This window comes from Somniosus microcephalus, chromosome 11 (assembly GCF_052327205.1).
Source record: "Somniosus microcephalus isolate GS21.2 chromosome 11, FLI_Smic_1.0, whole genome shotgun sequence".
Taxonomy (NCBI): Eukaryota; Metazoa; Chordata; class Chondrichthyes; order Squaliformes; family Somniosidae; genus Somniosus; species Somniosus microcephalus.
In genome coordinates, this window is record NC_140997.1 from 71,608,674 (window position 1) to 71,636,347 (window position 27,674).

Consider the following 27,674-nt stretch of genomic DNA (forward strand, 5'->3'; position numbering starts at 1 on the left):
AGGTGGTGGCGAGGTAGAGCACGATGTCGTCAACATGCATGTGGAAGGTGACCCCATGTCTGGATGATGTCACCAAGGGGCAGCATGTAGATGAGGAAGAGGAGGGGGCCAACGATCTATCCTTGGGAGGACTCCAGAGATAGTGGGCCAGAAATTCGGGTCGGAGGATTCCCGTGGGTGCAAGCCCCCGACCTGCACTTACCTAGTGCGCCGGCCGTTGTGCTGTGGGCCCGCGTGGGATTCCGATCCTGCGTATCCCAGGGGCGCAGTTAGTTCGAAGCATCCCCTGGGATCACGTGGGCCATGGAGAGCCAATCGTAGCAGGGAATCTCTATTCATAGATTTGACAGGAAGACCTGTCAAATCTATGAATAGAGTTCGGCTCCAAAACATAACTAAAACTTCAAATACATTTTTTTTTTTTTTTTAAATCACATTTTTAAAATAACTATAAATTACATGAAATAACTATTTTAAACAATAATTTACATTGTTGAAAAAATTAATTACAGTTTTTAACGGGGCTAAAAATAAACTTACCTTTCTTTAAAGTATTTAAAAATAATAAACCTGTGGAAAAAATGTTTTAATTTTACTTAATTCACCACTTACCTTGTTAAAAGCAGGCCTTGCGACTGCTTTTTAAAAGCGTAGCTGCTGGAGACTTACCCTCCCAGAGAAACCTGTAACAAAAACAGAAGTTCCAAGCGTACGCGCTGCCGCACGCGTTCGACCTGTGAACCCCTTCCTTTAAGGGAACGGAAGTTCCAGTTTCCCGCGCATGCACGAAACCGGCACTTTCATTGGGCCTACGCGCGAGTACCCAGCGCGTACTCACTCGTGGGGACCCGAATTTCTGGCCCAATGGCATGGAGGTGGGAATACAAGCCATTGCTGGAGACACTCTGGCTACGATTGGACAGGCATGAGTGGACCCAAGTGAGGGCAGTCCCACTCAGCTGGACAATAGAGGAAAGACATTGGAGGAGAATGGTGTGGTCGACCATGTCAAAAAATGCAGAGAGAACAAAAAGGGCTGTTGCATCACAGTCACAGTCAAAGAGGATGATGTAATTTGTGACTTTGGTCAGAGCCGTTTCGCTGCATTGGCAGGGCTGGAAATTTCATTGTAGATTCAGACAGGAAATAGCAACAAAAATGTGCACAGATTTGGGAAGAACACTCAACAATTTTGGAGAAGAAAATTAGTTTGGAGATGGGGTGGTAGTTTGCAAGAATAGGGAGGTCGAATGTGAGTTTGAGAAGGATGGGTGATAGTGACAGTTTTGAAAGGGAAAGGGGCAGTGCTTGAAAAGAGGAAACCATTTACAATGTCAACTTGCATGGAGTTCAGGAAGGGAAGCAATTTAGTGGGAATGCAGTCAATGGAACAGAATTTGGGTCTGAAAGACAAGATGAGCTCGGAGGGCATGATGGGTGAGAAACTAGAGAGAAGTGCAGGCTTAGGGCAGGGGATAGGTTGTGGGGAGGTTTGGCTTGGTGGGCTAGGGGATGCAGGGAAAATGAACAGGCAGCTAAACAGGTTGTCTCAACCTTAGTGACAAAGAAGTTCAAAAGCTCCTCGTACTTGTAGTGGGAGGAGAGGGAGGGTGGAGGAAATTGGGGAAGGGGGTTTAAGGAGATGGTTGGTAGTGGAGAAAAGAAGCTGGGGGTCTTCTTTGCTCTGCAGGATGATTCTAGAACAGTGTGTGATTTTGGCAGAGGAGAATGAGGCCCGATAGCGTTTGATGTGCTCCAGCCAGATCTGGTGATGAATGTCTAAATCAGTTACATAGAAACATAGAAACATAGAGATAGGAACAGGAGTAGGCCATTCGGCCCTTCGAGCCTGCTCCGCCATTCAATGAGATCATGGCTGATCTTCGTCTGAGATCATGGCTGATCTTACCAGTTCAGTACCCCGTCCCCGCCTTTTCTCCGTAACCCTTAATCCCCTTAGCCTTCAGAAATATATCCAATTCTCTCTTGAAAATATTTATTGAATTAGCCTTCACAGCCCTCTGTGGCAGGGAATTCCACAGGCTCACCACTCTTTGAGTGAAGAAATTCTTCCTCATCTCTGTTTTAAATGATTTGCCCGCTATTTTTAGACTGTGGCCCCTGGTTCTGTGCTCCCCTGCCATTGGAAACATTCTCTCTGAATTCAGCCTGTCCAGCCCTGCCATAATTTTATATGTTTCGATGATATCCCCTCTCAATCTTCTAAACTCCAGTGAGTACAAGCCCAAACTATTCAATCTCTCCTCGTAGGTCATTCCCGCCATTCCAGGTACCAGCCTGGTGAATCGCCGCTGCACTCTTTCCATGGCAAGAACATCCTTCCGCAGATGGGGCGACCAAAACTGTACACAATACTCCAGATGCGGTCTCACCAGCACCTTGTACAGCTGTAGTAAGGTATCCCTATTCCTATACTCGAACCCCCTTGATATGAAGGCCAACATACCATTTGCCTTCTTAATCGCCTGTTGCACCTGCATGCTCTCCTTCAGTGACTGGTGCACAAGAACACCCAGGTCCCTCTGCACTTCCCCATCTCCCAATCTATTGCCATTTAGATAATAATCCACCCTCCTGTTTTTACCCCCAAAGTGGATAACCTCGCATTTATCCACATTATAGTGCATCTGCCACGTATCCGCCCATTCCCCCAACCTGTCCAAATCGCACTGTAGCCTCCTGACATTCTCATCAGAGCCCACCCCTCCTCCTAGTTTAGTGTCGTCAGCGAATTTGGAAATATTGCATCCAATTCCCTGATCCAGATCATTTATATATATTGTGAACAGCTGGGGTCCCAGGACAGATCCTTGCGGCACCCCGCTGGTCACTGCCTGCCACTCCGAAAACGAGCCGTTTATTCCAACTCTCTGTTTTCTATCCGCCAGCCAGTTCTCTATCCACGTTAATACTTTGCCCCCAATCCCATGAGCCTTAATTTTGCATGATAATCTTTTGTGTGGAACCTTATCGAAGGCTTTCTGGAAGTCAAGGTACACCACATCCACTGGCTCTCCCCCATCTATTTTACCAGTTACATGCCAGATATGTTCATATGCACCTGTTGGACTTGAGGGAATAAAAATGGGGCCATAGCAGGGCTAATGACCTGGATGGGCGAGAATTAAGGTTTTGCTGGGGACAGGGGTGGAGGTGAGAAAGTGGTTGAGCCAGTCAACAGCTGTAGAAGCATTATGACAAATACAGGGCCAAAGACTAGCCAGCTGGGAGTTTGTGTGCAATTTTAAATGACGTGAGGGAGAGTTTTTTTTTTCACGGACAGGTGCAGAAGGAAGTGGGGTTGGAAAGGGGGAGGAGCATGTGGGGTGCTGAGAGATACAATAAGTGGTTGGAGATGGCCCTGTCTGTGATCAAGACCATGGGAGTGAGTGTGACCGCGGGAGGTGCCAAGGTCAAGGGGATGGCCATTAATATGGGTGGAAGACTTTATATGGAGGGAGACGTTTATGAGGTCAGAGGAACAATCGGAGCTGAGATGGAGATTGAAATCATTAAGGATAAGGAGTCACTCAATGCAGAGGCTGAGGGAGGAAAGGATGGTGGATATCTTAGTGTGAAACTCAGGCTGAGGCTTGGGGGGAGGGGGGTGGAGAGGCTCAAAGGAGGAGAAGGTGCCAATGGAGTAGGGGGACAACCAACATGTGACTTGTTGATAAGGGCTACACCACCATTGCATCGATTTGGGTGGGGCAGGTAGTAAAAATTATAGCTAGGTGGGGAGGCTTCAGTGAGGGGCAATGTATCACAACCCATGAGCCAAGTTTTAGTCACAGCCAGGATGTCAATACAATCATCCACAATAGGATTGTGGATGGGAAGGACTCTGTTCCAGAAAGACAATTCTAAACATTACAGTTGTAGAGCATTCTATCTGTGTTTCTGCTTTCGTAACTGATTTTAATGGTAAATAAATTATTGGTTTAGCTTGTACAAAGGAGTTACATGTTATCAATATTATTTGATCTGAACTGACAAAAGAGGGCGTGCACAGCATATACGATCTCCAATGAACAATTATGGTGATCAGTATTAATTGACAGACCTGACCTATGCTATAGCAGGAAGTAAAAGATGCAGATTTGAGCTGGTAAAAAAGTTTGCTTTCGGAAACCTTAGCCAAGCGATTTACACATGGAAAAGGGTTAATAAAAACTGGAACCATAGGAGTTTTTGAAAAATATTTAGTATGTGAATTTATACATCACTGAAAATGTGATTGTATGGTTTAAAGCATTCATAGGTGTTTAACCTAATCCTAGGATTTAAAACATATACCTTGCTATCATCTGCCATTCTTCTAGAAAATTGTTTCATCTCTGCTTTGATTATTTTAATTTCAGAGTCTTGCAGATCGATTTTATTCTTTTCCTGTCCTAGGTCATACAGCAAAGTCGAAATCATGTGCTCTGTCTGGTCTCTTTGGTCTTGAATGTCTTGCACTATAGTCTGTAATTCTGACATCCTAAAAAACACAGCTCAGTCACATAACATTTTCCGATTTAATAAGAGAAGCTTTGCATACAATATCAATGCATTCAAATATTCTGAAAGGTTATAGCGTTGGTACAGTAAACAGTCACAGGAAATGACATCTATAATTTTGAACACGTAGTAAAACTGTTAATGTAGAATTATTTTATATAATTGAAAGGACAACTGACAGAAAAGTCAGTTACAGGGCTGAAAGTGCCACAGTAAAGATTGAAGCTGCTGTAACTGTAGTGCAATGGCAAATTGACAAACGCTGTAGAGATCAAAAGCAGAAACTGTGTTATCGAGACACAGCAAAATCTCACTAGGCTAAATCAGCCAATGTTTAATTGAATGTCTAGTAACGACATGCTGCAGGGAATGATTGGAAACTTTACCCAACAAATAACATAACCCAGAGGTTCCCAAACTTTTACTGCTGAGCTCCCGCTGACTAGAGAAATGGGTCTGATATGCTGCTAATATAAATAATTCTGTTAATAGCTCAAGAAAAGGTGTGCTCATGAGGCTGAGTGTAAAATGACATGAAAGAAAATATATACCTTATATTTAAATATATAAAAGGACATGAAAGAAAATTACATCAGTGTGTTACAAATTTTATGGCTCTGCAATAGGTATTTAATCAGGCTCAGCATTACCGGTGACGCCTGTAGGAGGATCCCGCATGTCCTGTAATCTGAAGTGCAACTTTACTGCTCAATATCTAGTTAAACGATAGTGTAACCTGAGGACTGTAACACAGACCTCGGTTGAATGTACTAAATACTATGGTGTCGCTCGCACATGCCACCATGTATCCTCCCGTCATATGGAAGACCGACTGAAAAGTAGTCGAGTGCAATGTAGCCAGTAGTAAACCAATAAACTGATTTATTTTACATAGAAGAGATGAATGAACAGAATAGTTTTCCAGTGAGATATATCTATTTTCTACTGCTCATTGTACCATTAATAAAAACATGCATCCTTTCCACCTTTTCTGGGCAGAAACTCACTTTTCAACCCAATGGTCTATCAGATAACAGGTAATGACAGGCAAACGCTTTGAGTTCAATCTACCATACTGGTACTTCTGTTTGTCTCTGACTAACTCACGCCAACTAGCATCTCCCCTCTCGGTGGGGCGGGGGGGCAAAGACAGTCCTCTGTCCCTCCCTTAATTCCATGTTGTGGACTGGCCTTCCAAGCTGCCAATTAAAGTTGCCACGTTGAATGAAAAACTATCTCTTTGGTGTGGGGGCCGGCAGCACATGTATGCCTGGTTCAATCAAGCCCCCTGCTGGGCAAAATAAATTAAAACATTCAGTCATAATAGCAAGAAACACATACGACCAGTCCTTAAAAAACTTCATTGTATCAAAATAAGCAGACGTGTCTATGATGGTTGGCTTGCCTGGTATCCTACCCCAAAAATCTTTATCACCAAGGAGTGAACAGTAAATCAAAGCACAGTTGTTTCCTACTGAAAGACCTAAATGGCACTAAATGTTAAGTTAAAAAATGTTTTACCTCAGGGGCTTTGTAAGCTGAACCTAGCCTTCATAGCAATATCATAACATGAATTAAAATAAAAACAAAACTCCTTCTGGGATGTAGATAAAAGTCCAAAAGGTTACACAAGGCACTGTGGCTCAGTCAGCTGACAATGAAGGTCTTTAATGATTTTAAAATGTATTAATATCTCACACAAATCTTTGAAGGTGGCAGAACAAGTTCAGAAGGCTGTTAAAAAAGCATACGGGATCCTTGGCTTTATAAATAGAGCCAGAGTACAAAAGCAAGGAGGTAATGCTAAACTTTTATAAATCACTGGTTAGGCCTCAGCTGGAGTATTGTGTACATTTCTGGGCACCACACTTTAGAAAGGATGTCAAGGCCTTAGAGAGGGTGCAGAAGAGATTTATTAGAATGGTACCAGGGATGAGGGACTTCAGTTATGTGGGAAGACTCGAGAAACTGGGATTTTTCTCCATACAGCAGAGAAGGTTAAGGGGAGATTTAATAGAGGTGTTCGAAATTATGAAGGGTTTTGATAGCGAAGATAGGGAGAAACTGTTTCCAGTGGCAGAAGGATCGGTAACCAGAGGACACAGATTTAATATAATTGGAAAAAGAACCAGGGAGGAGATGAGGAGAAATTATTTGACGCAGTGAATTATCAGGATCTGAAATGCACTGCCTGAAAGGGTGGTGGAAGCAGATTCAATAGTAAACTTCAAAAAGGAATTGAATATATACTTGAAAAGGAAAAACTTGCAGGGCGATGGGGAAAGATCAGGGCATTGGGACTAATTGGTAGCTCTTTCAAAGAACTGGCACAGGCACGGTGGGCCGAATGGCCTTCTGTGCTGTATGATTCCATGATACCTTGCTTTGTGAAGTATGTATTGGGGTAAAGTTACTTTTATAACATTTTAAACTTATTGATAAGAAATGTTAAAATTTTTACATGGGAACAGGAGTAGGCCATTCAGCCCCTCGAGCCTGTTCTACCATTCAATGAGATCATGGCTGATCTGTGATCTAACTCCATATACCCGCCTTTGGCCCATAACCCTTAAAAGCGATCAATCTCCGATTTAAAATTAACAATTGATCTAGCATCAATTGCCGTTTGCGGAAGAAAGTTCCAAACTTCTGCCACCCTTTGTGTGTAGAAGTGTTTCCTAATTTCACTCCTGAAAGGTCTGGCTCTAAATTTTAGACCAAGACCCCTAGTCCTAGAATCCCCAACCAGCGGAAATAGTTTCTCTCTATCTACCCTATCTGTTCCCCTAATATCTTGAAAACTTCGATCAAATCACCCCATAACCTTCTAAATTCTCGGGAATACAACCCTAATTTGTGTAATATCTCCTCGTAACTTAACCCTTGGAGTCCAGGTATCATTCTGGTAAACCTACGCTGCACTCCCTCCAAAGCCAATCATCCTTCCTAAGGTATGGTGCCCAGAACTGCACACAGTATTCCAGGTGTGGTCTAACCAGGGTTTTCTGTAGCTGCAGCGTAACTTCTGCCCCCTTGTACTCTAGTCCTCTAGATATAAAGGCCAGCATTCCATTAGCCTTTCTGATTATTTTCTGTACCTGTTCATGACATTTTAATGATCTATGTACCTGAACCCCCAAGTCTCTTTGAACATCCACTGTTTTTAGCTTTTTACCATTTAGAAAGTACCCTGTTCTATCCTTTTTAGGTCAAAGTAGATGGCCTCACATTTGCTTACATTGAAATCCATTTGCCAGTTTTGCAAATTCAATTAATCTATTAATATCCCCTTGTCATTTTATGCTTTCAGCTACACTGCCTACAATGCCATCTATCTTCGTGTCATCGGCAAATTTGAATATATGACTTTCTATGCCATCATCCAAGTCATTAATAAAGATTGTGAATAGTTGAGGCCCCAACACAGATCCCTGCGGGACACCACTAGTCACGTCCTGCCAATTTGAGTACCTACCCATTATCCCTATTCTCTGTCTCCTGCCGCTCAGCTGAACCAGGTCAATACTTTGCCCTCAACTGTGGGCTTCTACCTTAGATAACAGTCTCTTATGTGGGACTTTATAAAATGCCTTCTGGAAGTCCATATAACTACAAAATAACTATCCTCTGAAATAATTGAGAATAGTAAGAATACTTTTAATAAATTGTAATTTGCATTGTTTTCTTGTTGCACATGTATATATTACACACTTCCGAGCTTCATTGCAGAAATTTTGTTAACATCTATCTCTTGTAAATAAAAATGCTGAGTAGGTTGCAATTTTACATAGAAAACTCCTTTGTCAGGCTTTATCAATAGAAAACCCATTTTAAAAGTAGCATTTACCTGCAGTACCAGATACTGCCTACAGGTTACACTGTAAATGGCCTATTTCCATTTTACATCCACCACAGTGACATTGGGTGGAAAAACAGGAGTTGATACGGGAATTGAATTTTTGTTATTTCTCCTGCACTTCCGCGTACTGGCCACCTGGTGGTTCTTCAGCAGCCAGTCAATACCAGCACCTAATACAATGAAACCTGTAAATTACATACACCTTAGGGACTAGCATCAGCTGTCCTTTTCAAAGTGGTCATTATAGGTACTGTAAAAATTTTCCCAACAATCTTGAAGAACCAACTGAGATTATGATTAGAACCTAATCAACTGCAACAATGCCAAGAAAGAAGAAAGACTTGCATTTATATAGCGCCTTTCACGACCATCAGACGTTGCAAAGCGCTTTACAACCAATGAATGCTTTTTGAAATAACAACAGAAAATGCTGGAAAAACTCAGCAGGCCAAGCAACATCCGTGGAGAGAAATTAGAGTCGACGTTCCGGGTCTAACCCTTTTTCAAAACAGTTTGTTTTTTGAAATGTAGTCACTGTTGTGTAAGGGGTTTTAGATCGCAGAGGTTTCCCTGAGGTTTCTCTCTCTAGAGGCCTCTCTCTCTTGCACAGTAAACCTTGAGTGGTGTGTAACGATCAATAACATGTCATTCTATAGTGGACACTAGGTGGAGCTGTAGAGCTGGATATAGCTGTATGTACAAGACTACACTACCCAGCTGTATATATATTAAGACTACATTACCCATGAGGCACTAGTACCCACAAGGCAACAGTCAAGATGGCAGCCTACACACAGCACACATGCTGCATCTCTACAGATACTGTACCTAGAGAACGTGTACTGAATAAATGACTAGCTAGAAGCTAGCTGTGTTCATAATAAGAATGTCTATTTATTAATGAACATAACATGGTACCAGGGTGGTGAAGATCTGCTGAAAATTGTGAAAAGCGACATGGAGAATTTGAAGCCACCAGAGCATTTGAATCTCACAGAAAAAAATCGACTACAATTGGCAGACTTTTAAACAGCAATTCGAACTCTACATTGCAGCCATCAGATTCGGTACGAAGCCAGACGCAAGGAAGATAGCGTTGCTGCTTACGATTGCAGGCCCACAGGCGATAGAGGTATTTAATACATTTGTATTTAATCCAGCGGAGAACAGAGAAAAATTAGAAGATGTGCTAAAAAAATTTGATGCACATTGCTCTCCCAAAAAGAATGAGACCTATGAAAGATACATCTTCTGTTCTCGGACACAGCAGCAAAATGAGACTTTTGTTAGCTTTATAACTGATCTGAAACTGAAAGCACAGACATGTAATTTCTCTGAGCTCAAAGCATCCATGATTCGTGACCAGTTTGTGTTTGGTATTCATGATAAAAGTGTCAGGGAACGTCTGTTGAGAGAAACCGAACTAAATTTGGAAAATGCAGTGAAAATATGCCAAGCCAGCGAGCTAGCTCGAAAGCATGCGAAGACTTTCAGTGAAATCAATAATGATGCGATTGTAGTAAGTGCTACTGTCGGTGCTGTGTCCTACAAAGGGAAGAAACATGGGCAGGACAGAAATGCAAAGCAATCGGAGGATGACATTTTTAATTGTAAACGCTGTGGTTATAAACACCAGTTAAGACAATGCCCAGCGTTTGGAAAAATGTGCACAAAGTGTAATGGAAAGAATCACTTTGCCAAACAATGCTTTTCAAAAGTAAAAACAACAAAAGGGCAACAAGTTAATGTGATTGAGGACACTGATTTAAGTGAGACATTTTTTGTAGGAATGGTGTCATGTGACGATATCAAAAAAGATACAGAAAATGTGCAGCCCTCAGAAATGGACAATGCTGAACATAAAGTCAATGCAGTAAGTGGACAAATGGATGATCCCACTGCAGATAAATGGAGCATTAGTTACATTGAAACTGGACACTGGGGCAAAAGCAAACTTAATCAGTATGAGTGACATAAAAAATGAAAGAAAAGCCCAAAATACAGAAAAAGTCAGTACTACTGAAGAGCTATAATGGACAGAAAATAGATAGCTTAGGTGTATGCAGACTTAAAGTGACAGTCAAAGACAAAGTGCATCATCTCATGTTTTCTGTTGTGGCTGAAAGACTTGATTCGATACTAGGTGACAAAGCTTGTGAAGACTTAGAACTGGTCAAGAGAGTCTACCGTATAAACTGTGCCATAAGCAGACCAGATGACTCAGGTGATGAAGCAGAGAGCCCATCAAGGATGAAAAGGCCAAAGGGTATCCATGTCTTCAAAAAGCCTAGTTTCTCCAAGAAGAAAGAAAAAGACTTTAAGGTCAAAGAGAAGCCAAAGGAAGAAAAGCACAAAGAGGAAAAACACAAGGAGAAAAAGTCCAAAGAGATAACCGCAGCAGATGTTGTTAAGCAGTGGAAAGAGAAAAAGAAAAAGAAGAAGCCTGCACCAGAGCAGGAAGCAGTATCGGTGGATACTCCTTCTTCCCTCAGGCCAATCTTTGGTGTTCCATTAGTCGAGGCTGCTGAGAGGACTATGCTGTATGATGGGATCCAGCTGCCAGCAGTTTTTCGAGAGTGCATTGACTACATTGAGAGTTATGGCATGAAGAGTGAAGGAAACACTGAAACCCTCTCCAAGCAAAGATCGCAAGGAGACCTCGATCTATACAAGAGCAGATTGATGACAATGCCGCAATTGCATCTTGTCATTCACCGCCAGAACAATCTCATGAAGACACATCAGACTTACCCGTGTTGAGAAGATCCACACGTGAAGTAAAAGAACCTGATAGACTTAATCTTTGAGTACAATGTAAAGCTTTGAAAATGTGTTGACTGTTTTGAAAATGTTTGTGTTTATAGAGCACTAACAAAAGTGTTACTGATATTATCTTTATTGTTTTCTTGAAAGTTGATTGAGGTTTAACAAAATCAATATCAAAGGGGGATGTAATGATCAATAACATGTCATTCTATAGTGGACACCAGGTGGAGCTGTAGAGCTGGATATAGCTGTATGTACAAGACTATACTACCCAGCTGTATATATATTAAGACTACATTACCCATGAGGCACTAGTACCCACAAGGCAACAGTCAAGATGGCAGCCTACACACAGGAGCACACATGCTGCATCTCTACAGATACTGTACCTAGAGAACGTGGACTGAATAAATGACTAGCTAGAAGCTAGCTGTGTTCATAATAAGAATGTCTATTTATTAATGAACATAACCGTTCGACCCACTCGCCCCTTAGATTCTGTACTCTGGACTTAGGCGCAGGAACTACAATGTAGAGAAAACTCGTGTACACCAAGTTTGATGAAACAAAATGAAATTTTATTGCATAAGGAAAAATATCAAATCAAATGCAAGCAGATAAGGGAATACATGGGAGGGAAAACAACACAAAACAAATCATAATGACACAGTACTAACTAAAGCAAATACAGGCATCTTATACTCTACAAAGATTATCATGAAATAAGGAAACACACGGAACATCGAGGGACAACAACTCATGTTAATTGTACCCTTAAAAATCCACCCCCTTATTAAACCTATCTAGATCTGATTGTGAAGGGCCAGAAACATGCTCACCAATCCCACTAGGAAGTGCAAGGTTTTGAAAACGAGGCTGTGTTTGGTCCTTTCAGGCATCTCGTCTCCACGTGGATCGTGGAGCCCGTGAGCTGCGCCACACCTCTCCTGAGGTGGGGGTCGGGGGCAGCTGGACACTGGCGGGCCTGGATGTCGGCGGGGTCGAGGATCATTGGCTCAACCTTGGTTAGAGGAGCCTTGGGCTGGCTCCCATCGTTTCTTCAGGTTCCTTTCCTCTCTTCTACCGAGCCGTGGTGGCTGGAAGTTTTCTTCGCTTGGGACCTTTATTTTTTTGTTTCTTCTCCCAAGCTGGGTCGATGGCCTCTCGTTCCAGCAACGGCCCGGGGATGGTCGATGATCTCCCGATGTGCTTCCCCGGGGCGGAACGCCTGCGATTGACTGCTCCTTCTTCTGGGTGTCCAGATTCAAGCTGCATGTTTCCAGCTCTCCAACCCGGCGTGTCTGTGTTCAAGCTGCAGGCTTGCGTCTGTCTGCCTTCCAACTCACTCTGGCCTGCCTGTCCAACTGCCGAAAAGTCTCTCCAGATATACCTTTCTTCCAGAGGCTTCACTTCCCGCCCAAAATCAGGTTAGTTTTTGTTTTAATTTTGGCGGGCTGTGTGCACAGTAGGGTAGTTATTATATTTTTTAAATGTCTTAAACGGCTGGTAACAGGCCCATCTCTGGTTTGAAATTACCTCCATTGTTTTTAATGTCCTGCTGATCTCATTATCTAGTCCTGGGTGCTGTTCTCATGAATATGAAATTGTCCCCTTTTGTCTGGGGCAACATCTTGATGGCCTCTGTCTCCAGGCCGATCTTGACTAGATCTGCATCTAATCCATATGCATACCTGTGGGTCTGGTTTCGTTCTCTCAGGAACGGCTTCCAGAACTTACTGTGGATTGAATCCACAAATCTGTCTGAGGTTGCGCAGGAACCATTTTAAAGTGTCCCAATAAGCTGGTCACATGGTATGGTGGCCATTTTGTATGCCCCTTTTTCTGGGCTTCTTTTAAAACAGTCTTTAAAATCACGGCCTCTTCTGCCATTTAACCCTTATTAATATTAAATCCAATTTTGCGAATCCTACACTTGTAATGTAGGAAACACGGCAGCCAATTTGCACACAACAAGCTCCCACAAACAGCAATGTGATAATGACCAGATAATCTGTTTTAGTGATGTTGATTGAGGGATAAATATTGGCCAGGACACCGGGGACAACTCCCCTGCTCATCTTCGAAATAGTGCCGCGGGATCTTTTACATCCACCTGAGAGAACAGAGGGGGCCTCGGTTTAATGTCTCATCTGAAAGATGGCATCTCTGACAGTGCAGTGCTCCCTCAGCACTACACTGGAGTATCAGCATAGATTTTTGTGCTCAAGTCACTGGAGTGGGACTTGAACCGATAACTTCTGACTCAGAGGCGAGGGTGCTATCAACTGAGCCACGGCAGATACGGAACAGTTTTGCACTCTAAATTCCTGTTTCATTTCCAACCATTCTTACTTGGAGCAGAGTGTAACTTCAGTAATGAACTGCGTTTCTCAGTTCTACTTACCAGCATTAGAGCAGTCACAGGACAACAGAAGGGGGAAATGTGAGGACATGTTGTGCCGGTACATTGCAGCTTCCAAAAGGTAAGTCTTAGAACGGATGGAGAACATTTCGGAGAGAAAACACAACAGGTCACATGTGTAGGAGTGAAACTGCAGTTTTCTGGTTGAGCAGTGAGTCTGCAGGAAGAATGACTGATAGCTAGGTCTCACTGTCCAACACTCGAATGAGAGACAGAGGCACCCGGGACAGCCATCTATCCACCTTCACTCCCTAAAGCCAAAGCTTCTCAAAGAAGCAGATCTGTAAAAGGAACAGCTCTTTACCCAGCATCCATAGCAGCAGGAAGAAAAGCTCTGTCCCTGGTGCAAGCGTTCAGTCCCAGAGATGAAGCACTTTCTCTGCCGCTATGGATGCTGGGTAACGAGCTCCCCATTCCACAAATGCCGTTTCTTTCACAAAACCCACTGCTGGCTCACGCTGACCTGTATACACTGGCCTCACCAAAACTACAAGTCACAGAGAATTTGGGGGCAGAAAGAAAGCAAGCTGCAAGGGGAATCACTACTGATCCCGACGCAGTGAAAGCTCCAGATACAGCAGCTTTGCAACAGACTTTATAATGCTGCTCCCTACACTTAAGTCTAGGTTGTTTTGTAACCAGCCCAGAAATCCGTCCCCTTAATCGCTACCCTTCTTTCAAGATATGATGTCTGTCAGCTGTTAGAAGCAGCCATCACCCTGCAGCACCTCATTAATACAAGCTCCCCCTCTCCTAACATTAGAGACCAACCACTCCCTACCCAGGCCCAAAATCCACATACTCAGCAGTCTTTGAATGCAGCTGTTGCCCATTGTTGTTTGGTAGCAATGCGTCCGAAACTGTCATAAAAGTGAAAACGCATCGGAATCCCTCATTCAAACCCTAATCGTTCCAGCAAGCCACTTCCCCTCACAATGAGTCCACAATCAAGGCCTGGGTAAGAGGCACTTGTGAACCCCCCATGCTGAGGTAATGGGCCAGATATTCCGATCCCTACAGGTGGGTACGCGCTGTGTACCCGCCCGTAGGGACATTGGAAATGCCGGTTTGAGGCATGCACTGCGCATGTACTGGAAACCGGCATTTCCGATCTGTCAAGAAAGCTCTTGACAGATCCTCTGGCTGCCCTGGAGAAGGGCCTCTGAGGGCGGACAGTTCCGCTTTTTGGAGACCCTCCGCCTGCAGAAAACACTTTCAATTCTTGCGCCTGATAAAGGCAGACGTAAGGCCTGCTTTTACCAGGATAAGAGTTGAAAAAAGTGGAAATTTTTTTTTCACTGATTTATCATTTAAAAATACTTTAAAGTAAGTTTATTTTTAAGTTCATTAAAAACTTTAATTATTTTTTTTCAAAAATTTAAATTGTTGTTTAAAATAGTTAACTTATGTAATTTCAAGTCATTTAAAAAAAAAAATTATTTGAAGTTTTACTATGTTTTGGGGGTGATCTCCATTCATATATTTGACAGGTCTTCCTGTCAAATGTATGAAGGGAGATTCCCTTCTCTGATTGGCTCCCCATGGCCCACGTGATCCCAGGGACGCGGTGAACTACCTGCGCATCTGGGATACGTGGGCCCTGCGCACCGGCAGTTTGGAGAGGCCCAGCATTGGAACTGTGCGCCTCCCGGGAGCCCTCAGGTAAGGGCGCAGATTTTTCCTGATTGCAGCCCTCCGCCAGCGGGAGGCCTGCGATCGGACTATCTGGGCCATTATCTTAGACTCTTCCCATCCCACAATAATTTGTGTCCTCCACCCCCTCCTCCTCCTGTTCTTCTTCCCCATTCCAGGAATGTGAGAGAATCGTACATGCCCTCCGTCCACTCCCCATTGAAGAATTTTGGACCCTTTTGGGAGGAAAGTTTCGCTCAGCACACACCCTAAACTGAGAAGAAAATCAGGGCTGCAATAGAAAAAACAGTTCAGTGACTCCCCCACCACTCAGAGGAAAATCTGGGCCAACATTCTCTGCTGAGGTAGTTTTCCAACCTGTATTCCTCTGTTCCCCCTTTGTCCTCTTCCTTTCCCCATACCATATCCTCCTGTCTATCCACCCCCCCACCCACCCCGACCCCCTCCTTTGTTACACCCTCTAACTTGACTTGACTTCAATACTGCACTTGGTCTTGACTCCCCGCATGCAACACCATGAAAGATTGACTAGTTAAGTACTAAAAATAGTAGATGGGTCACAGTATTAGATATAGACACAGTATTAATAAAATCTGGACTTAAGGTTTTTAATTATTAAAAACCTTATCAATATTAGAAAAATCAGGAACTCTTCATTCTTTAAAAATCAGAGACTCCGGCCCTCCACCCCCCACTACTCCCCCTACCTACTGAGATAGCTACATGAACAATTACCTGATTTTAAATAAATAAATTTAAAATGGAGATAGACATTTTCCTAGCAGATAAGGGAATTAGGGGTTACAGGGAGAGGGCAGGGAAGTATTTGATGTATGTAATAGTATCACAATCATAAGAACACAATCCATGTTATACAGGCTTGCATAGAACGGCTCCAGACCTCATTACAGCCTTGGTCCAAACATGAAAAAACGAGCTGAATAATGGAGGTGAAATGAGAGTAATTACCCTTGACAGCAAGGCAGCACTTGACCGAGTGTGGCATCAAGAAGCCCTAGTAAAACTGAAGTCAATGGGAATCAGGACGAAAACTCTCCACTGGCTGGAGTCATACCTAGCACAAAGGAAGATGGTAGTGGTTTTACTTAGGATATATGGCACAGCAACAGGTCATTCGGCCCAACCAGTCTATGCCGGCGTTTATAAGAACATAAGAAATAGGAGCAGGAGTAGGCCATACGGCCCCTCAGGCCTGCTCCTCCATTCAATAGGATCATGGCTGATCTGAATCTAGACTCACGTCCACTTCCCTGCCCTCTCCCCGTAACCCCTAATTCCCTTATCTGCTAGGAAAATGTCTATCTCCATTTTAAATTTATTTAATGTTGCAGCTTCCACAGCTCTCTGGGGTAGCAAATTCCATAGATTTACTACCCTCTGAGTGAAGAAGTTTCTCCTCATCTCAGTTTTGAAAGGGCAGCCCCTTATTCTAAGATTATGCCCCCTAGTTCTAATCTCACCCATCAGTGAAAACATCCTCACCGCATCCACCCGATCAAGCCCCCTCACAATCTTATATGTTTCGATAAGATCGCCTCTCATTCTTCTGAACTCCAATGAGTAGAGGCCCAACCTACTCAACCTTTCCTCATACGTCAACCCCCTCATCTTCGGAATCAACCGAGTGAACCTTCTCGGAACCGCCTCGAGAGCAAGTATATCTTTTCTTAAATATGGAAACCAAAACTGCACGCAGTATTCCAGGTGTGGCCTCACCAATACCCTGTATAACTGCAGCAAGACTTCCCTGTTTATATACTCCATCCCCCTTGCAATAAAAGCCAAGATTCCATTGGCCTTCCTGATCACCTGTTGCACCTGCATACTAACTTTTTGTGTTTCATGCACCAGGACCCCCAGATCCCTTTGTACTGTAGCACTTTGCAGTTTCTCTCCATTTAGATAATAACTTGCTCTTTGATTTTTTTCTGCCAAAGTGCATAACCTCACACTTTCCAACATTATATTGCATCTGCCAAATCTCTGCCCACTCACTTAGCCTGTCTATGTCCTTTTGCAGGTTTTTTATGTCCTCCTCACTCACTCACTGCTTTCCCTCCCATCTTTGTATCGTCGGCAAACTTGGATATGTTGCACTCGGTCCCTTCCTCCAAATCGTTAATATAGATTGTAAAGAGTTGGGGTCCCAGCACTGACCCCTGTGGAACACCACTAGTTACTGATTGCCAGCCCGAGAACGAACCATTTATCCCAACTCTTTGTTTTCTGTTAGATAGCCAATCTTCCACCCATGCCAGTATATTACCCCCAATCCCATGATTTTTTAATCTTGATCAGTAATCTTTTGTGTGGAACCTTGTCAAATGCCTTTTGGAAGTCCAAATACACTACATCCACTGGTTCTCCTTTATCCACCCTGTATGTTACATCCTCAAAGAATTCGAGCAAATTTGTCAAACATGACTTCCCCTTCGTAAAACCATGCTGACCTCTGTCCTATTAAATTATGTTTATCCAAATGCTCTGATACTGTTTCCTTAATAATGGACTCCAACATTTTGCCAACCACAGATGTTAGGCTAACTGGTCTGTAGTTTCCAGCTTTTTGTCTACTTCCCTTCTTAAATAAGGGTGTTACATTAGCAGGTTTCCAATCTGCCGGGACCTTTCCTGAGTCCAGGGAGTTCTGGAAAATGATCACCAATGCATCCACAATCCCTACCGCCACTTCTCTCAAGACCCTAGGATGTAGGCCATCAGGTCCGGGGGATTTATCCGCCTTAAGTCCCGTTATTTTACTGAGTACCATCTCCTTAGTGATTTTAATCGTGTTTAGCTCCTCCCCCTCCCCCCTGCCCCGTTTGTCCAGTGTTGGGATATTTTGAGTGTCCTCTACTGTAAAGACTGATACAAAATATTTGTTCAGCGTCTTTGCCATCTCCATGTTCCCCACCATTAGTTTCCCAGTCCCATCCTCTAAGGGACCAACGTTCACTTTAGCCACCCTTTTTCTTTAGCTGTAGAAAATCTTGCTATCTGTTTTTATATTTTTTGCTAGTTTACTTTCATAATCTATCTTCCCTTTCTTAATTAATCTTTTAGTTATTGTTTGTTGGCTTTTAAATGCTTCCCAATCTTCTACCCTCCCACTAGATTTGGCTAATTTATATGCCCTTGTTTTCAGTTGAATACTATCCTTTATTACTTTACCAAGCCACGGATGGCTGTCTTTTCTTTTACTCCCCTTTTTCCTCAGTGGAATATATTTATCTTGAAAGATGTGAAATATCTCCTTGAATGTAGACCACTGCTCTTGTACCGTCTTACACTTTAATCTGTTTTCCCAGTCCACTTTAGTCAATTCCACTCTCATACCTTCATAGTCTCCTTTATTTAAGCTTAGTACACTGGTTTGAGATCCAACTCTCTCATCCTCAAACTGAATTTGGAATTCAACCATATTATGGTCACTCATTCCAAGGGGATCCTTTACTAGGACATTTTTTATTAATCCTGTCTCATTACACAGGACCAGATCTAAGATTGCTTGCCCCCTGGTTGGTTCAGTTACATACTGCTCAAGGAACCCGTCCCTAATGCACTCTATGAACTCTTCCTCAATGCTGCCATGCCCAATTTGATTAGTCCAGTCAATATGAAAGTTAAAATCCCCCATGATTATAGCTGTTCCCTTATTACAAGCCCCAACTATTTCCTGATTTATGCTCCGACCAACAGAGTTGCAACTGTTAGGAGGCCTATAGAGTACGCCCACTAGTGACTTTTTCCCCTTATTATTCCTTATCTCCACCCAAACTGTTTCACTATCCTGATCCTTTGACCCAATATCATTTCTGACTATTGCAGTGATTCCATCCTTGATTAACATAGCAACCCCACCTCCCTTTCCTTCCTGTCTGTCCTTCCGAATTGTCAAATACCCTTGTATGGTTAGTTCCCAGTCATGATCATCTTGCAGCCATGTTTCCATAATGGCCACCAGATCATACCCATGTGTAGTTATTTGCACCGTCAACTCGTCAATTTTGTTATGAATGCTGCGTGCATTCAGATAAAGAACTTCCAAATATGTTTTCTGACAATTTATTCCTGCTTTTACCCCTTTTACTACTTTACCTTTATCATTATACATTCTGTCCCTTCCTGACACGCTCTGGTTTTTAATTCCCCCACTGCTACCTTGCTCTATTGCCTTCTCCGCTGTCATTTTTATTTTTCGCTCTCTTAAAACCTCTCCCCCACTAATTAGTTTAAAGCCCTCTCTACAGCCCTAGTTATTCGATTCACCAGGATTCTGGTCCCAGCACTGGCCAAGTGAAGTCCGTCCCAACGGAACAGCTCTCGCCTGTCCCAGTACTGATGCCAGTGTCCCAGGAAGCAAAACCCATTTCTCCCACACCAGTCTTTGAGCCACGCATTTAACTCTCTAATTTTATTTACCCTAGCCAAATTTGCACGTGGCTCAGGTAGTAATCCAGAGATTATTACCCTTGTGGTTCTGCTTTTTAATTTGGCCCCTAGCTGCTCAAACTCCCTCAGCAGAACCTCCTTCCTTGTCCTATCTATGTCGTTGGTACCAACATGGACCACGACAACTGGATCCTTCCCCTCCCACTCCAAGTTTCTCTCCAGCCCAGAGGAGATGTCCTTAACCCTGGCACCGGGCAGGCAACACAGCCTTCGGGACGCTCGCTCTCGGCTGCAAAGAACTCTATCTATCCCCCTAACGATACTATCATCTACCACTACAACATTACTTTTAACCCCCCCCCACTTGAATGGCCCCCCGCTCCACGGTGCTGTGGCCAGGTTGCTCATCCTCCCCGCAGTCCCTGTTCCCATCCTCACAGGGAGTAAGAGCCTCAAACCTGTTGGACAAGAGCAAGGGCTGCGGCTCCTCCAACACTACCTCCTGGATCCCCGTACCTGCCTCACTTCTAGTCACACCATCCTGACCCTGGCCACGGACTACATCTGAATTAATTAATCTAATTGGTGTGACTACCTCCTGATACACAGAGTCCAGGTAACTCTCCCTCTCCCTGATGTGTCTCAGTGTTTGAAGCTCGGACTCCAGCTCTTCAACACGGAGCCGGAATTCCTCGAGCAGCCAACACTTACTGCAAATGTGATCACCGTGAGCATCAATGGTGTCCACCAGCTCCCACATATTGCAGCAGCAACACATCACCTAATCTCCCATTCTATGTAATTAATTAAATTTATTATTTTTAAATACCCTCTGCCCCGATTCTAGATGATGAATATCGCACCTTAGAAACTATAAACCAGAGTTTAAGCTTAAAAAAGAGAGAAATACTTACCAACCAATCACTTACCCGCTTTCTGGTGACGTCACACTTGGATTACTTTTTACCACTCTCCTTCCCTCTGACTTCGGAGACTGGAGACTGGTACGCCTTACCTGGGTCTCTGAAGCCTTTTTAAGCTTCCCGCTCACGCCTCCCGCCGATACCCGCGGTCTGAGGCCTTACCCGAGTCTCTGAAGCCTTTTTAAGCTTCCCGCTCGCGCCTCCCGCCGACACCCACGGTCTGAGGCCTTACCTGGGTCCCTGAAGCCTTTCTAAGCTTCCTGCTCGCGCCTCCCGCTGACACCCGCAGTCCCACTCGAGCCTCCTCCTGTCTTTCCTCATCTAAATCTATCAGCATAAACCTCTATTCCCTTTTCCCTCATATGCTTGTCTAGCCTCCCCTTAAATGCATCTATACTATTCGCTTCAACCACTCCTTGTGGTAATGAGTTCCACATTCTCACCACTCTTTGGGTAAAGAAGTTTCTTCTGAATTTCTTATTGGATTTCTTGGTGACTATCTTATATTGATGGCCTCTAGTTATGCTCTTCCCCACAAGTGAAAACATTCTACTTGTGAGACCACACCTTGAGTATTGTGTGCAGTTTTGGTCGCCTTATCTGAGGAAGGATGTTCTTGCCATGGAGGGAGTGCAGCGAAGATTCACCAGACTGATACCTGGGATGGCAGGAATGACGTATGAAGAGAGATTGAGTCGATTAGGCTTATATTCACGAGTTTAGAAAAATGAGAGGGGATCTCATTGAAACTTATAAAATTCTAACAGGACTAGACAGACTAGATGCAGGAAGGATGTTCCCGATGGTGGGGGAGTCCAGAACCAGGGGTCACAGTCTAAGGATAAGGGGCAAGCCATTTAGGACTGAGATGAGGAGGAATTTCTTCACCCAGAGAGTGGTGAACCTGTGGAATTCTCTACCACAGAAGGCAGTTGAGGCCAACTTATTAAATATATTCAAGATGGAGTTAGATATATTTCTTAAGGCTAAAGGGATCAAGGGATATGGGGAGAAAGCAGGGACAGGGTACTGAATTTGGATGATCAGCCATGATCTCATTAAATGGTGGAACAGGCTCGAGGGGCCGAATGGCCTACTCCTGCTCCTATCTTCTATGTTGCTATTCTCTTTATATCCACTTTATCAACATTTTTCATAATTTTAAAAGACCTCTATCAGGTCACCTCTCAGCCTTCTTTTTTCAAGAGAAAAGAGGCCCAGCCTGTTCATCCTTTCCTGATATGTATACCCTCGCATTTCTGGTATCATCCTTGTAAATCTTCTCTGCACCCTCTCCAGTGCCTCTATATCCTTTTTATAATATGGCGACCAGCACTGTACGCAGTACTCTAAGTGTGGTCTAGCCAAGGTTCGATACAGGTTTAGCATAACTTCACTACTTTTCAATTCTATCCCTCTAGAAATAAACCCTAGTGCTTGGTTTGCTTTTTTATGGCCTTGCTAACCTGTGTCGCAACTTTTAATGATTTGTGTATTTGTACTCCTAGATCCCTATGTTCCTCTACCACACCTAGACTCGCACCCTCCAAGTGATAAGTGACCTCCCTATTCTTCCTACCAAAATGTAATACCTCACATTTATCTGTGTTGAACTTCATTTGCCAATTATATGCCCATTCTGCAAGTTTATTAATGTCCTCCTGTAACTTGTTGCAGTCCTCCTCGGCATTGACTATCCCCCCCAATTTGGTGTCATCCGCAAATTTAGAAATTGTGTTTTTCATTCCTACATCTAAATCGTTAATGTAAATTATGAACAGCAGTGGACCCAGCACTGATCCTTGTGGAACACCACTACCCACCTTCTGCCACTGTGAATAGCTACCCTTTACTCCCACTCTCTGCTTTCTGTCCTGAAGCCAGCCAGCAATCCATTCTGCTACTTGTCCCCTGACTCCGCATTCTCTGACCTTGTTCATCAGTCTATTATGGGGTACCTTATCGAAGACCTTTTGAAAATCCAGATAAATTACATCTACTGCATTAACACTGTCTTCTCTCTCTTACCTCTTCAAAAAATTCAATAAGGTTGGTCAAGCAAGACTTTCCTTTTGAAATTCATGTTGACTATTCATTATTATATTTTTGGTTTCTAGATGTTCTTCTATTTTCTCCTTTAGTAGGGATTCCATTATTTTTCCTACCACCGATGTTAAACTGACTGGTCTATAATTTCCTGGACATGTTCTATCCCCCTTCTTAAATATCGGTATTATGTTAACTATCCTCTGGCACTATACCTTTTTCTAATGAATTATTAAATATGTGTAGTAATGCCTCTGCTATCTCTTCCCTAGATTCTTTTAAAATGAGTGGATGCAATCCATCCGGACCAGGGGTTTAATCCTCTGAGTTTGATTAAATTATTTAATAATATCCCCTTTTTAATTTTAAATGTGCTTATCTCATTACTAATCTCATCATCCAATGTCATGTCCACCTGTTCTATCTCCCTGGTAAATACTGAAGCAAAATAATTAGTTAATATTTCTGCCATCTCTCTATCGTTACCTGTGGTATTATCCTGACTATCCTGAATGGCCCTATTCCTATCCCAATCTTCCTTTTTTTATTGATGTGCCTGTAAAATATTTTACTATTTTGTTTTATGTTCCTTGATAATTTAATTTCATAGTTCCTCTTTGCCTCCCTAATTGTTTTTTTGACTTCTCTCCTAATCTTTTCATATTCTCACTTATCATGCACTCCCCTGCTGTCTCTGTACTTAATATATGCCTCATTCCTTATCCTCAATTGTTGTTGGTGGCCAATCATCTCAGCCCCAGGACATCGCTGCAGGCGTTCCTCAGGGCAATGTTCTAGGCCCAACCATCTTCAGCCGCTTCATCAATGACCTGCCCTGTCAGAAGTGGAGATGTTTGCTGATGATTGCACAGTGTTCCGATCCATTCGCAACTCCTCAGATAATGAAGCATGCCCACATGCAACAAGACTTGGACAATATTCAGGCTTGGGCTGATAAGAGGTAAGTAACATTCGCGCCACACAAGTGCCAGGCAATGACTATCTCCAACAAGAGAGAGTCTAACCACCGTCCCTTGACATTCAACGGCATTACCATCTCCGAATCCCCCACCATCAACATCCTGGGGGGTCACCATTGACCAAAAACTTAACTGGACCAGCCACATAAATACTGTGGCAACAAGAGTGGATCAGAGGCCGAGTATTCTGTGGTGAATGTCTCACCTCCTGACTCCCCAAAGCCTTCCCACCATCTCCAAGGCACAAGTCAGGAGTGTGATGGAATGCTCTCCACTTGCCTGGATGAGTGCAGCTCCAACAACACTCAAGAAACTCAACACCATCCAGGACAAAGCAGCCCACTTGATTGGCACCCCATCCACCACCTAAACATTCACTCCCTCCATCACCGGCGCAACATGGCTGCAGTGTGTACCATCTACAAGGGCAGCAGGTGCATAGGAACACCATCACCTCTAAGTTCCCCTCCAAGTCACACACCATCCGGACTTGGAAATATATTGCCATTCCTTCATCATCGCTGGGTCAAAATCCTAGAACTCCCTCCTTAACAACACTTTGGGAGTACCTTCACCACACAGACTGCAGCGGTTCAAGGCAGCTCACCACCATCTTCTCAAGGGCAATCAGGGATGGGCAATATATGCTGGCCATGCCAGCTACGCCCACCTCCCATGAACAAATAAAAACATTTATTTAAGTGTATTTATAGTATCACATTAAATCTGTCTGCAGCAAAAAAATCTCTCAAATGCCATGCTGTTCAGATAAGTGGCACATAATGAAGTGGGTGAGGAGCCACCTTAACATCTGCATGTCTGAGAAAGTGTTTTTATTGGAATGCGATTAGGAAGATTTTGTTTGCACCAATTAATTAATGAGAATTTTACTTGGTGCAGTGTGTTTGGGAGAATGTTTTTGAATGGAAGAGAAAATTGGGGAAAACATTTTGTGCAATAAGCTGGACGAGATGCCAAAGTAGAAAATAATCTATTTGAAAGTAGAACACAGTTTAACCAATGAGAAAGATCAAAACGGATTTGCGTTCATGGCAAACACTACAGTACAGCAGTCCTTGCAGACACTGAAATGACATAGATAAAACTTGTTTTTGCATTCATGAAATAGGTACTTCATACACTACGTTCACCATGATACTTTGATCCGCCTTTGATGCCCTGGTCTACAGTAAAACCCTTACTCTCTCCCATCCTGGTCATTTCCCCTGGTAGGGCCCCCATCTTCGTTCTCTCAAGTCCAAGGAGCGCAGACTTGAACGTATATGGCACACAACTGGTTTAGCCATTTATCGACATATCTGACTGGACCACATCAAGAACTATCAGGCCCTGCTCCCCTCTGTCAAATCTGCTCACTATTTCAGGATCATCCTGGAATTCAGAGCTAACCCTCGGCTTCTTTTCTCCACTACCAACCCTCTCCTTAAACCACTCTCCCCTGCTCCCTGCAGTCTTACTGAAGAGATCGCAAAGTCTCTGTTTGAAGAATGGACTCAGTCAAGAATATTTTTGTGGACTTTATAGGCCGAGCGTGTTTTTCCTGTGGTGGGATCGCCCTGTGCAGATGCGTGGGGGACTGGTTTGTTAAAACTCCAGAGAACGTATGGCACTTGGCTGTGACAAAAGAACTGTCAGTCATCCAGAATGTATGGGTTCGCCCGACAGTCCTAGAAAAATGAAGGGGCCATTGAACTTGAACTTATTAGAAAGCCACTCTAATATGCAAAAGCACTTCTCACCTCCGTCTCAGAAGAGAAGCAGAACAATGAACCCACTAGCCTCAGCCAGCCGAAGAGGAGCCAGTTTTTCCCAACACAAAGACCGAAAGATATGTCCCAGACTTAGGGCCATTAATCCAATCACGGAATACTCATGGGTCCGATGATGACCCGTCACTGATTAAGCACCGGAGTGCTTAGAAACAAAAGGATTTTAAAGATTGGCGGGAAAGATAGGGGTAGCCAGACTCCTATAAAGATAGATTCTTTTCCACCATTCTTTCTCTTTCTTGCTCCACCAAGATCGACCTAACAAGAAGTACCAGAGGAAGAAGCCTCTGAGCGAAGCGATCGAGACCGACTGTGTGTGGTGGTAAGCATAGTCTCGAGTGTCCCAAGTCGGTAACTAGATATCCCAGGCAAGCTGGGTGAGGTGTAAGGGGCTCAGGGTTTTCCTCAGAAGTGAAGCTTTTGGGCTATTCTGGGGTGGGAGCTTTGTTTGGTTCAGCCAGGCGAAGGGGCTTCTGCGACTGGGTAATTCGTTGGTAGGGGTGGAATTAGAGTCCACCATAGCAACAAGGGAATTAGTGCTTGTTATAGTCCCCAGTTGTGTACTGCATGTATGTTGTTTGTAACCTGGATTTTATTCTCCACAGAGACAGTGATTTCGTTTAGTAGTGCATATTTTAGCCAGTGTATGTTAGACCAAATAAATATAAGTACGATTTTTCACCGAAGCATTCCTATCCGTGACTTATTTCATTTACACTCTGAATAATTTATTTCCGGGTATAGAACTTTTGTAAGGCAGGGGCGATTCGAACCGTCCGTCTAGCAATTGGGCTAGGGTCAAAAACCGCTTACATACCCCAACAATGTGCGAGGAGCTCATGAACTTCTTTGTCACTTAGATTGAGACCATTCGTTCAACTGTCTCTGCCACATTCCTCTCTTCCCCTTGCACGTCAAGACAAGCTTCCCCCAAGGTTCTCTCCAGCCCAGCCCTGAACTCACTTCTTTCTCTAGTTAGTCTCTGATTTCCCCATATGCCCTCTCCGAGGTCATATTGTTCATGAGACCCACCTCCTGTTCTCTCAATCCTATTCCCACTAAAGTGATAACTACCTAGCTTCCCTTCCTATCCCGCTGATATTGTAAACAGTTCCATCTCTTCAGGTACTGTCCCTCTCCATTTCAAATCTGCAATCATCGCCACCCCCCGCCCCCTCCTCAAAAAGCCTCCCCTTGACCTTTCTGTCCTTACAAACTACCACCCCATCTCTAACCTCCCCTTCCTCTCCAAAGTCTTTGAAAGTGTTGTCGCCTCCCAAATCCGTGCCCATCTTTCCTGCTACTCCATCTTTGAACCTCTCTACTCAGGTTTCTGTCCTTGCCGCACCACTGAAACAGCCCTAATCAAAGTCACAAATGGCATCTTCTGTGATGGTGACCATCCTCCTCCAATGCCTCTACTCCGTTATCCAGCTGAATGGGACTATCCTTGCCTGGTTCCACTTTTATCTATCCAGTTGTATTGAAGAGAATCTTCTAAAATGGCTTCTCTTCCAGCTCCCCAAGGATTAATCCTTGCCCCCTCCTATTTCTCATCTGCATGCTGCCTCTCGGTGATATCATCTGAAGACATCAGGTTCTACATGTATGCCGACGACACCCAGTGCTACCTCCTCACCATCTCTTTCGACCCCCTCCACTGCCTCTGCATTGTCAAACAACTTGTCAAACTTCCTGTATTGGATGAGCTGAAATTTCCTCCAATAAAACAATGGGAAGACTGAAGCTATTATCTTTGGAACCCGACACAAACTCCTTTCCCCCGGCATCTGCTGCTGAAACCTTCATCTGTGCTTTTGTTACCTTCAGACTTGACTATTACAGTACAAAGCTCTCCCATCGTCCACCTTCCATAAACGTAAGTTCATCCAAAACTCTCCTGCCTGTATCCTAGCCAGCATTCAGTCCCCACTCACCCATCACCCCTGTGCTCACTGACCTACATTGGCTCATGGTCCACCAATGCCTTGATTTTAAGGCTCTCTCAACTGGGCCAGGGATTTCCAGTTCCTGTTGACATATTCTGTCATTGAGAGAGAGGTATGTCTAAACCAAAATGTTTCCCCTGGGGTAGAAAGAAAGTTTATGAGGCACCCTGCTACTGACAATTGTTGGATATTGCGACTGAAGTTAGTCTGCCAGGCACACCTGGACTATAGTGGATGACCACCTGTTCAAGGTCCTGGCCACTAGAAACTGAACAATGGGGAAAACCTCTCTGATGCAGTGCCATACAACATCTACAAAATACATCATGGGAAGTAAAAGAGAGAAAAA

The 27,674-nt window shown here is 43.7% G+C and overlaps 1 protein-coding gene across 1 annotated transcript in view; it reads right to left on the reverse strand.

Moving 5' to 3' along the window:
- Positions 1–27,674, reverse strand: part of LOC147110665 (coiled-coil domain-containing protein 154-like) — a 158,297-nt gene that overhangs the window by 121,017 nt on the left and 9,606 nt on the right. Inside the window, exon 3 of the mRNA XM_086002249.1 lies at positions 4,318–4,504. Within this exon, the coding sequence (XP_085858375.1) occupies positions 4,318–4,504 (187 nt within the window). The remainder of the gene's footprint in view (positions 1–4,317; positions 4,505–27,674) is intronic.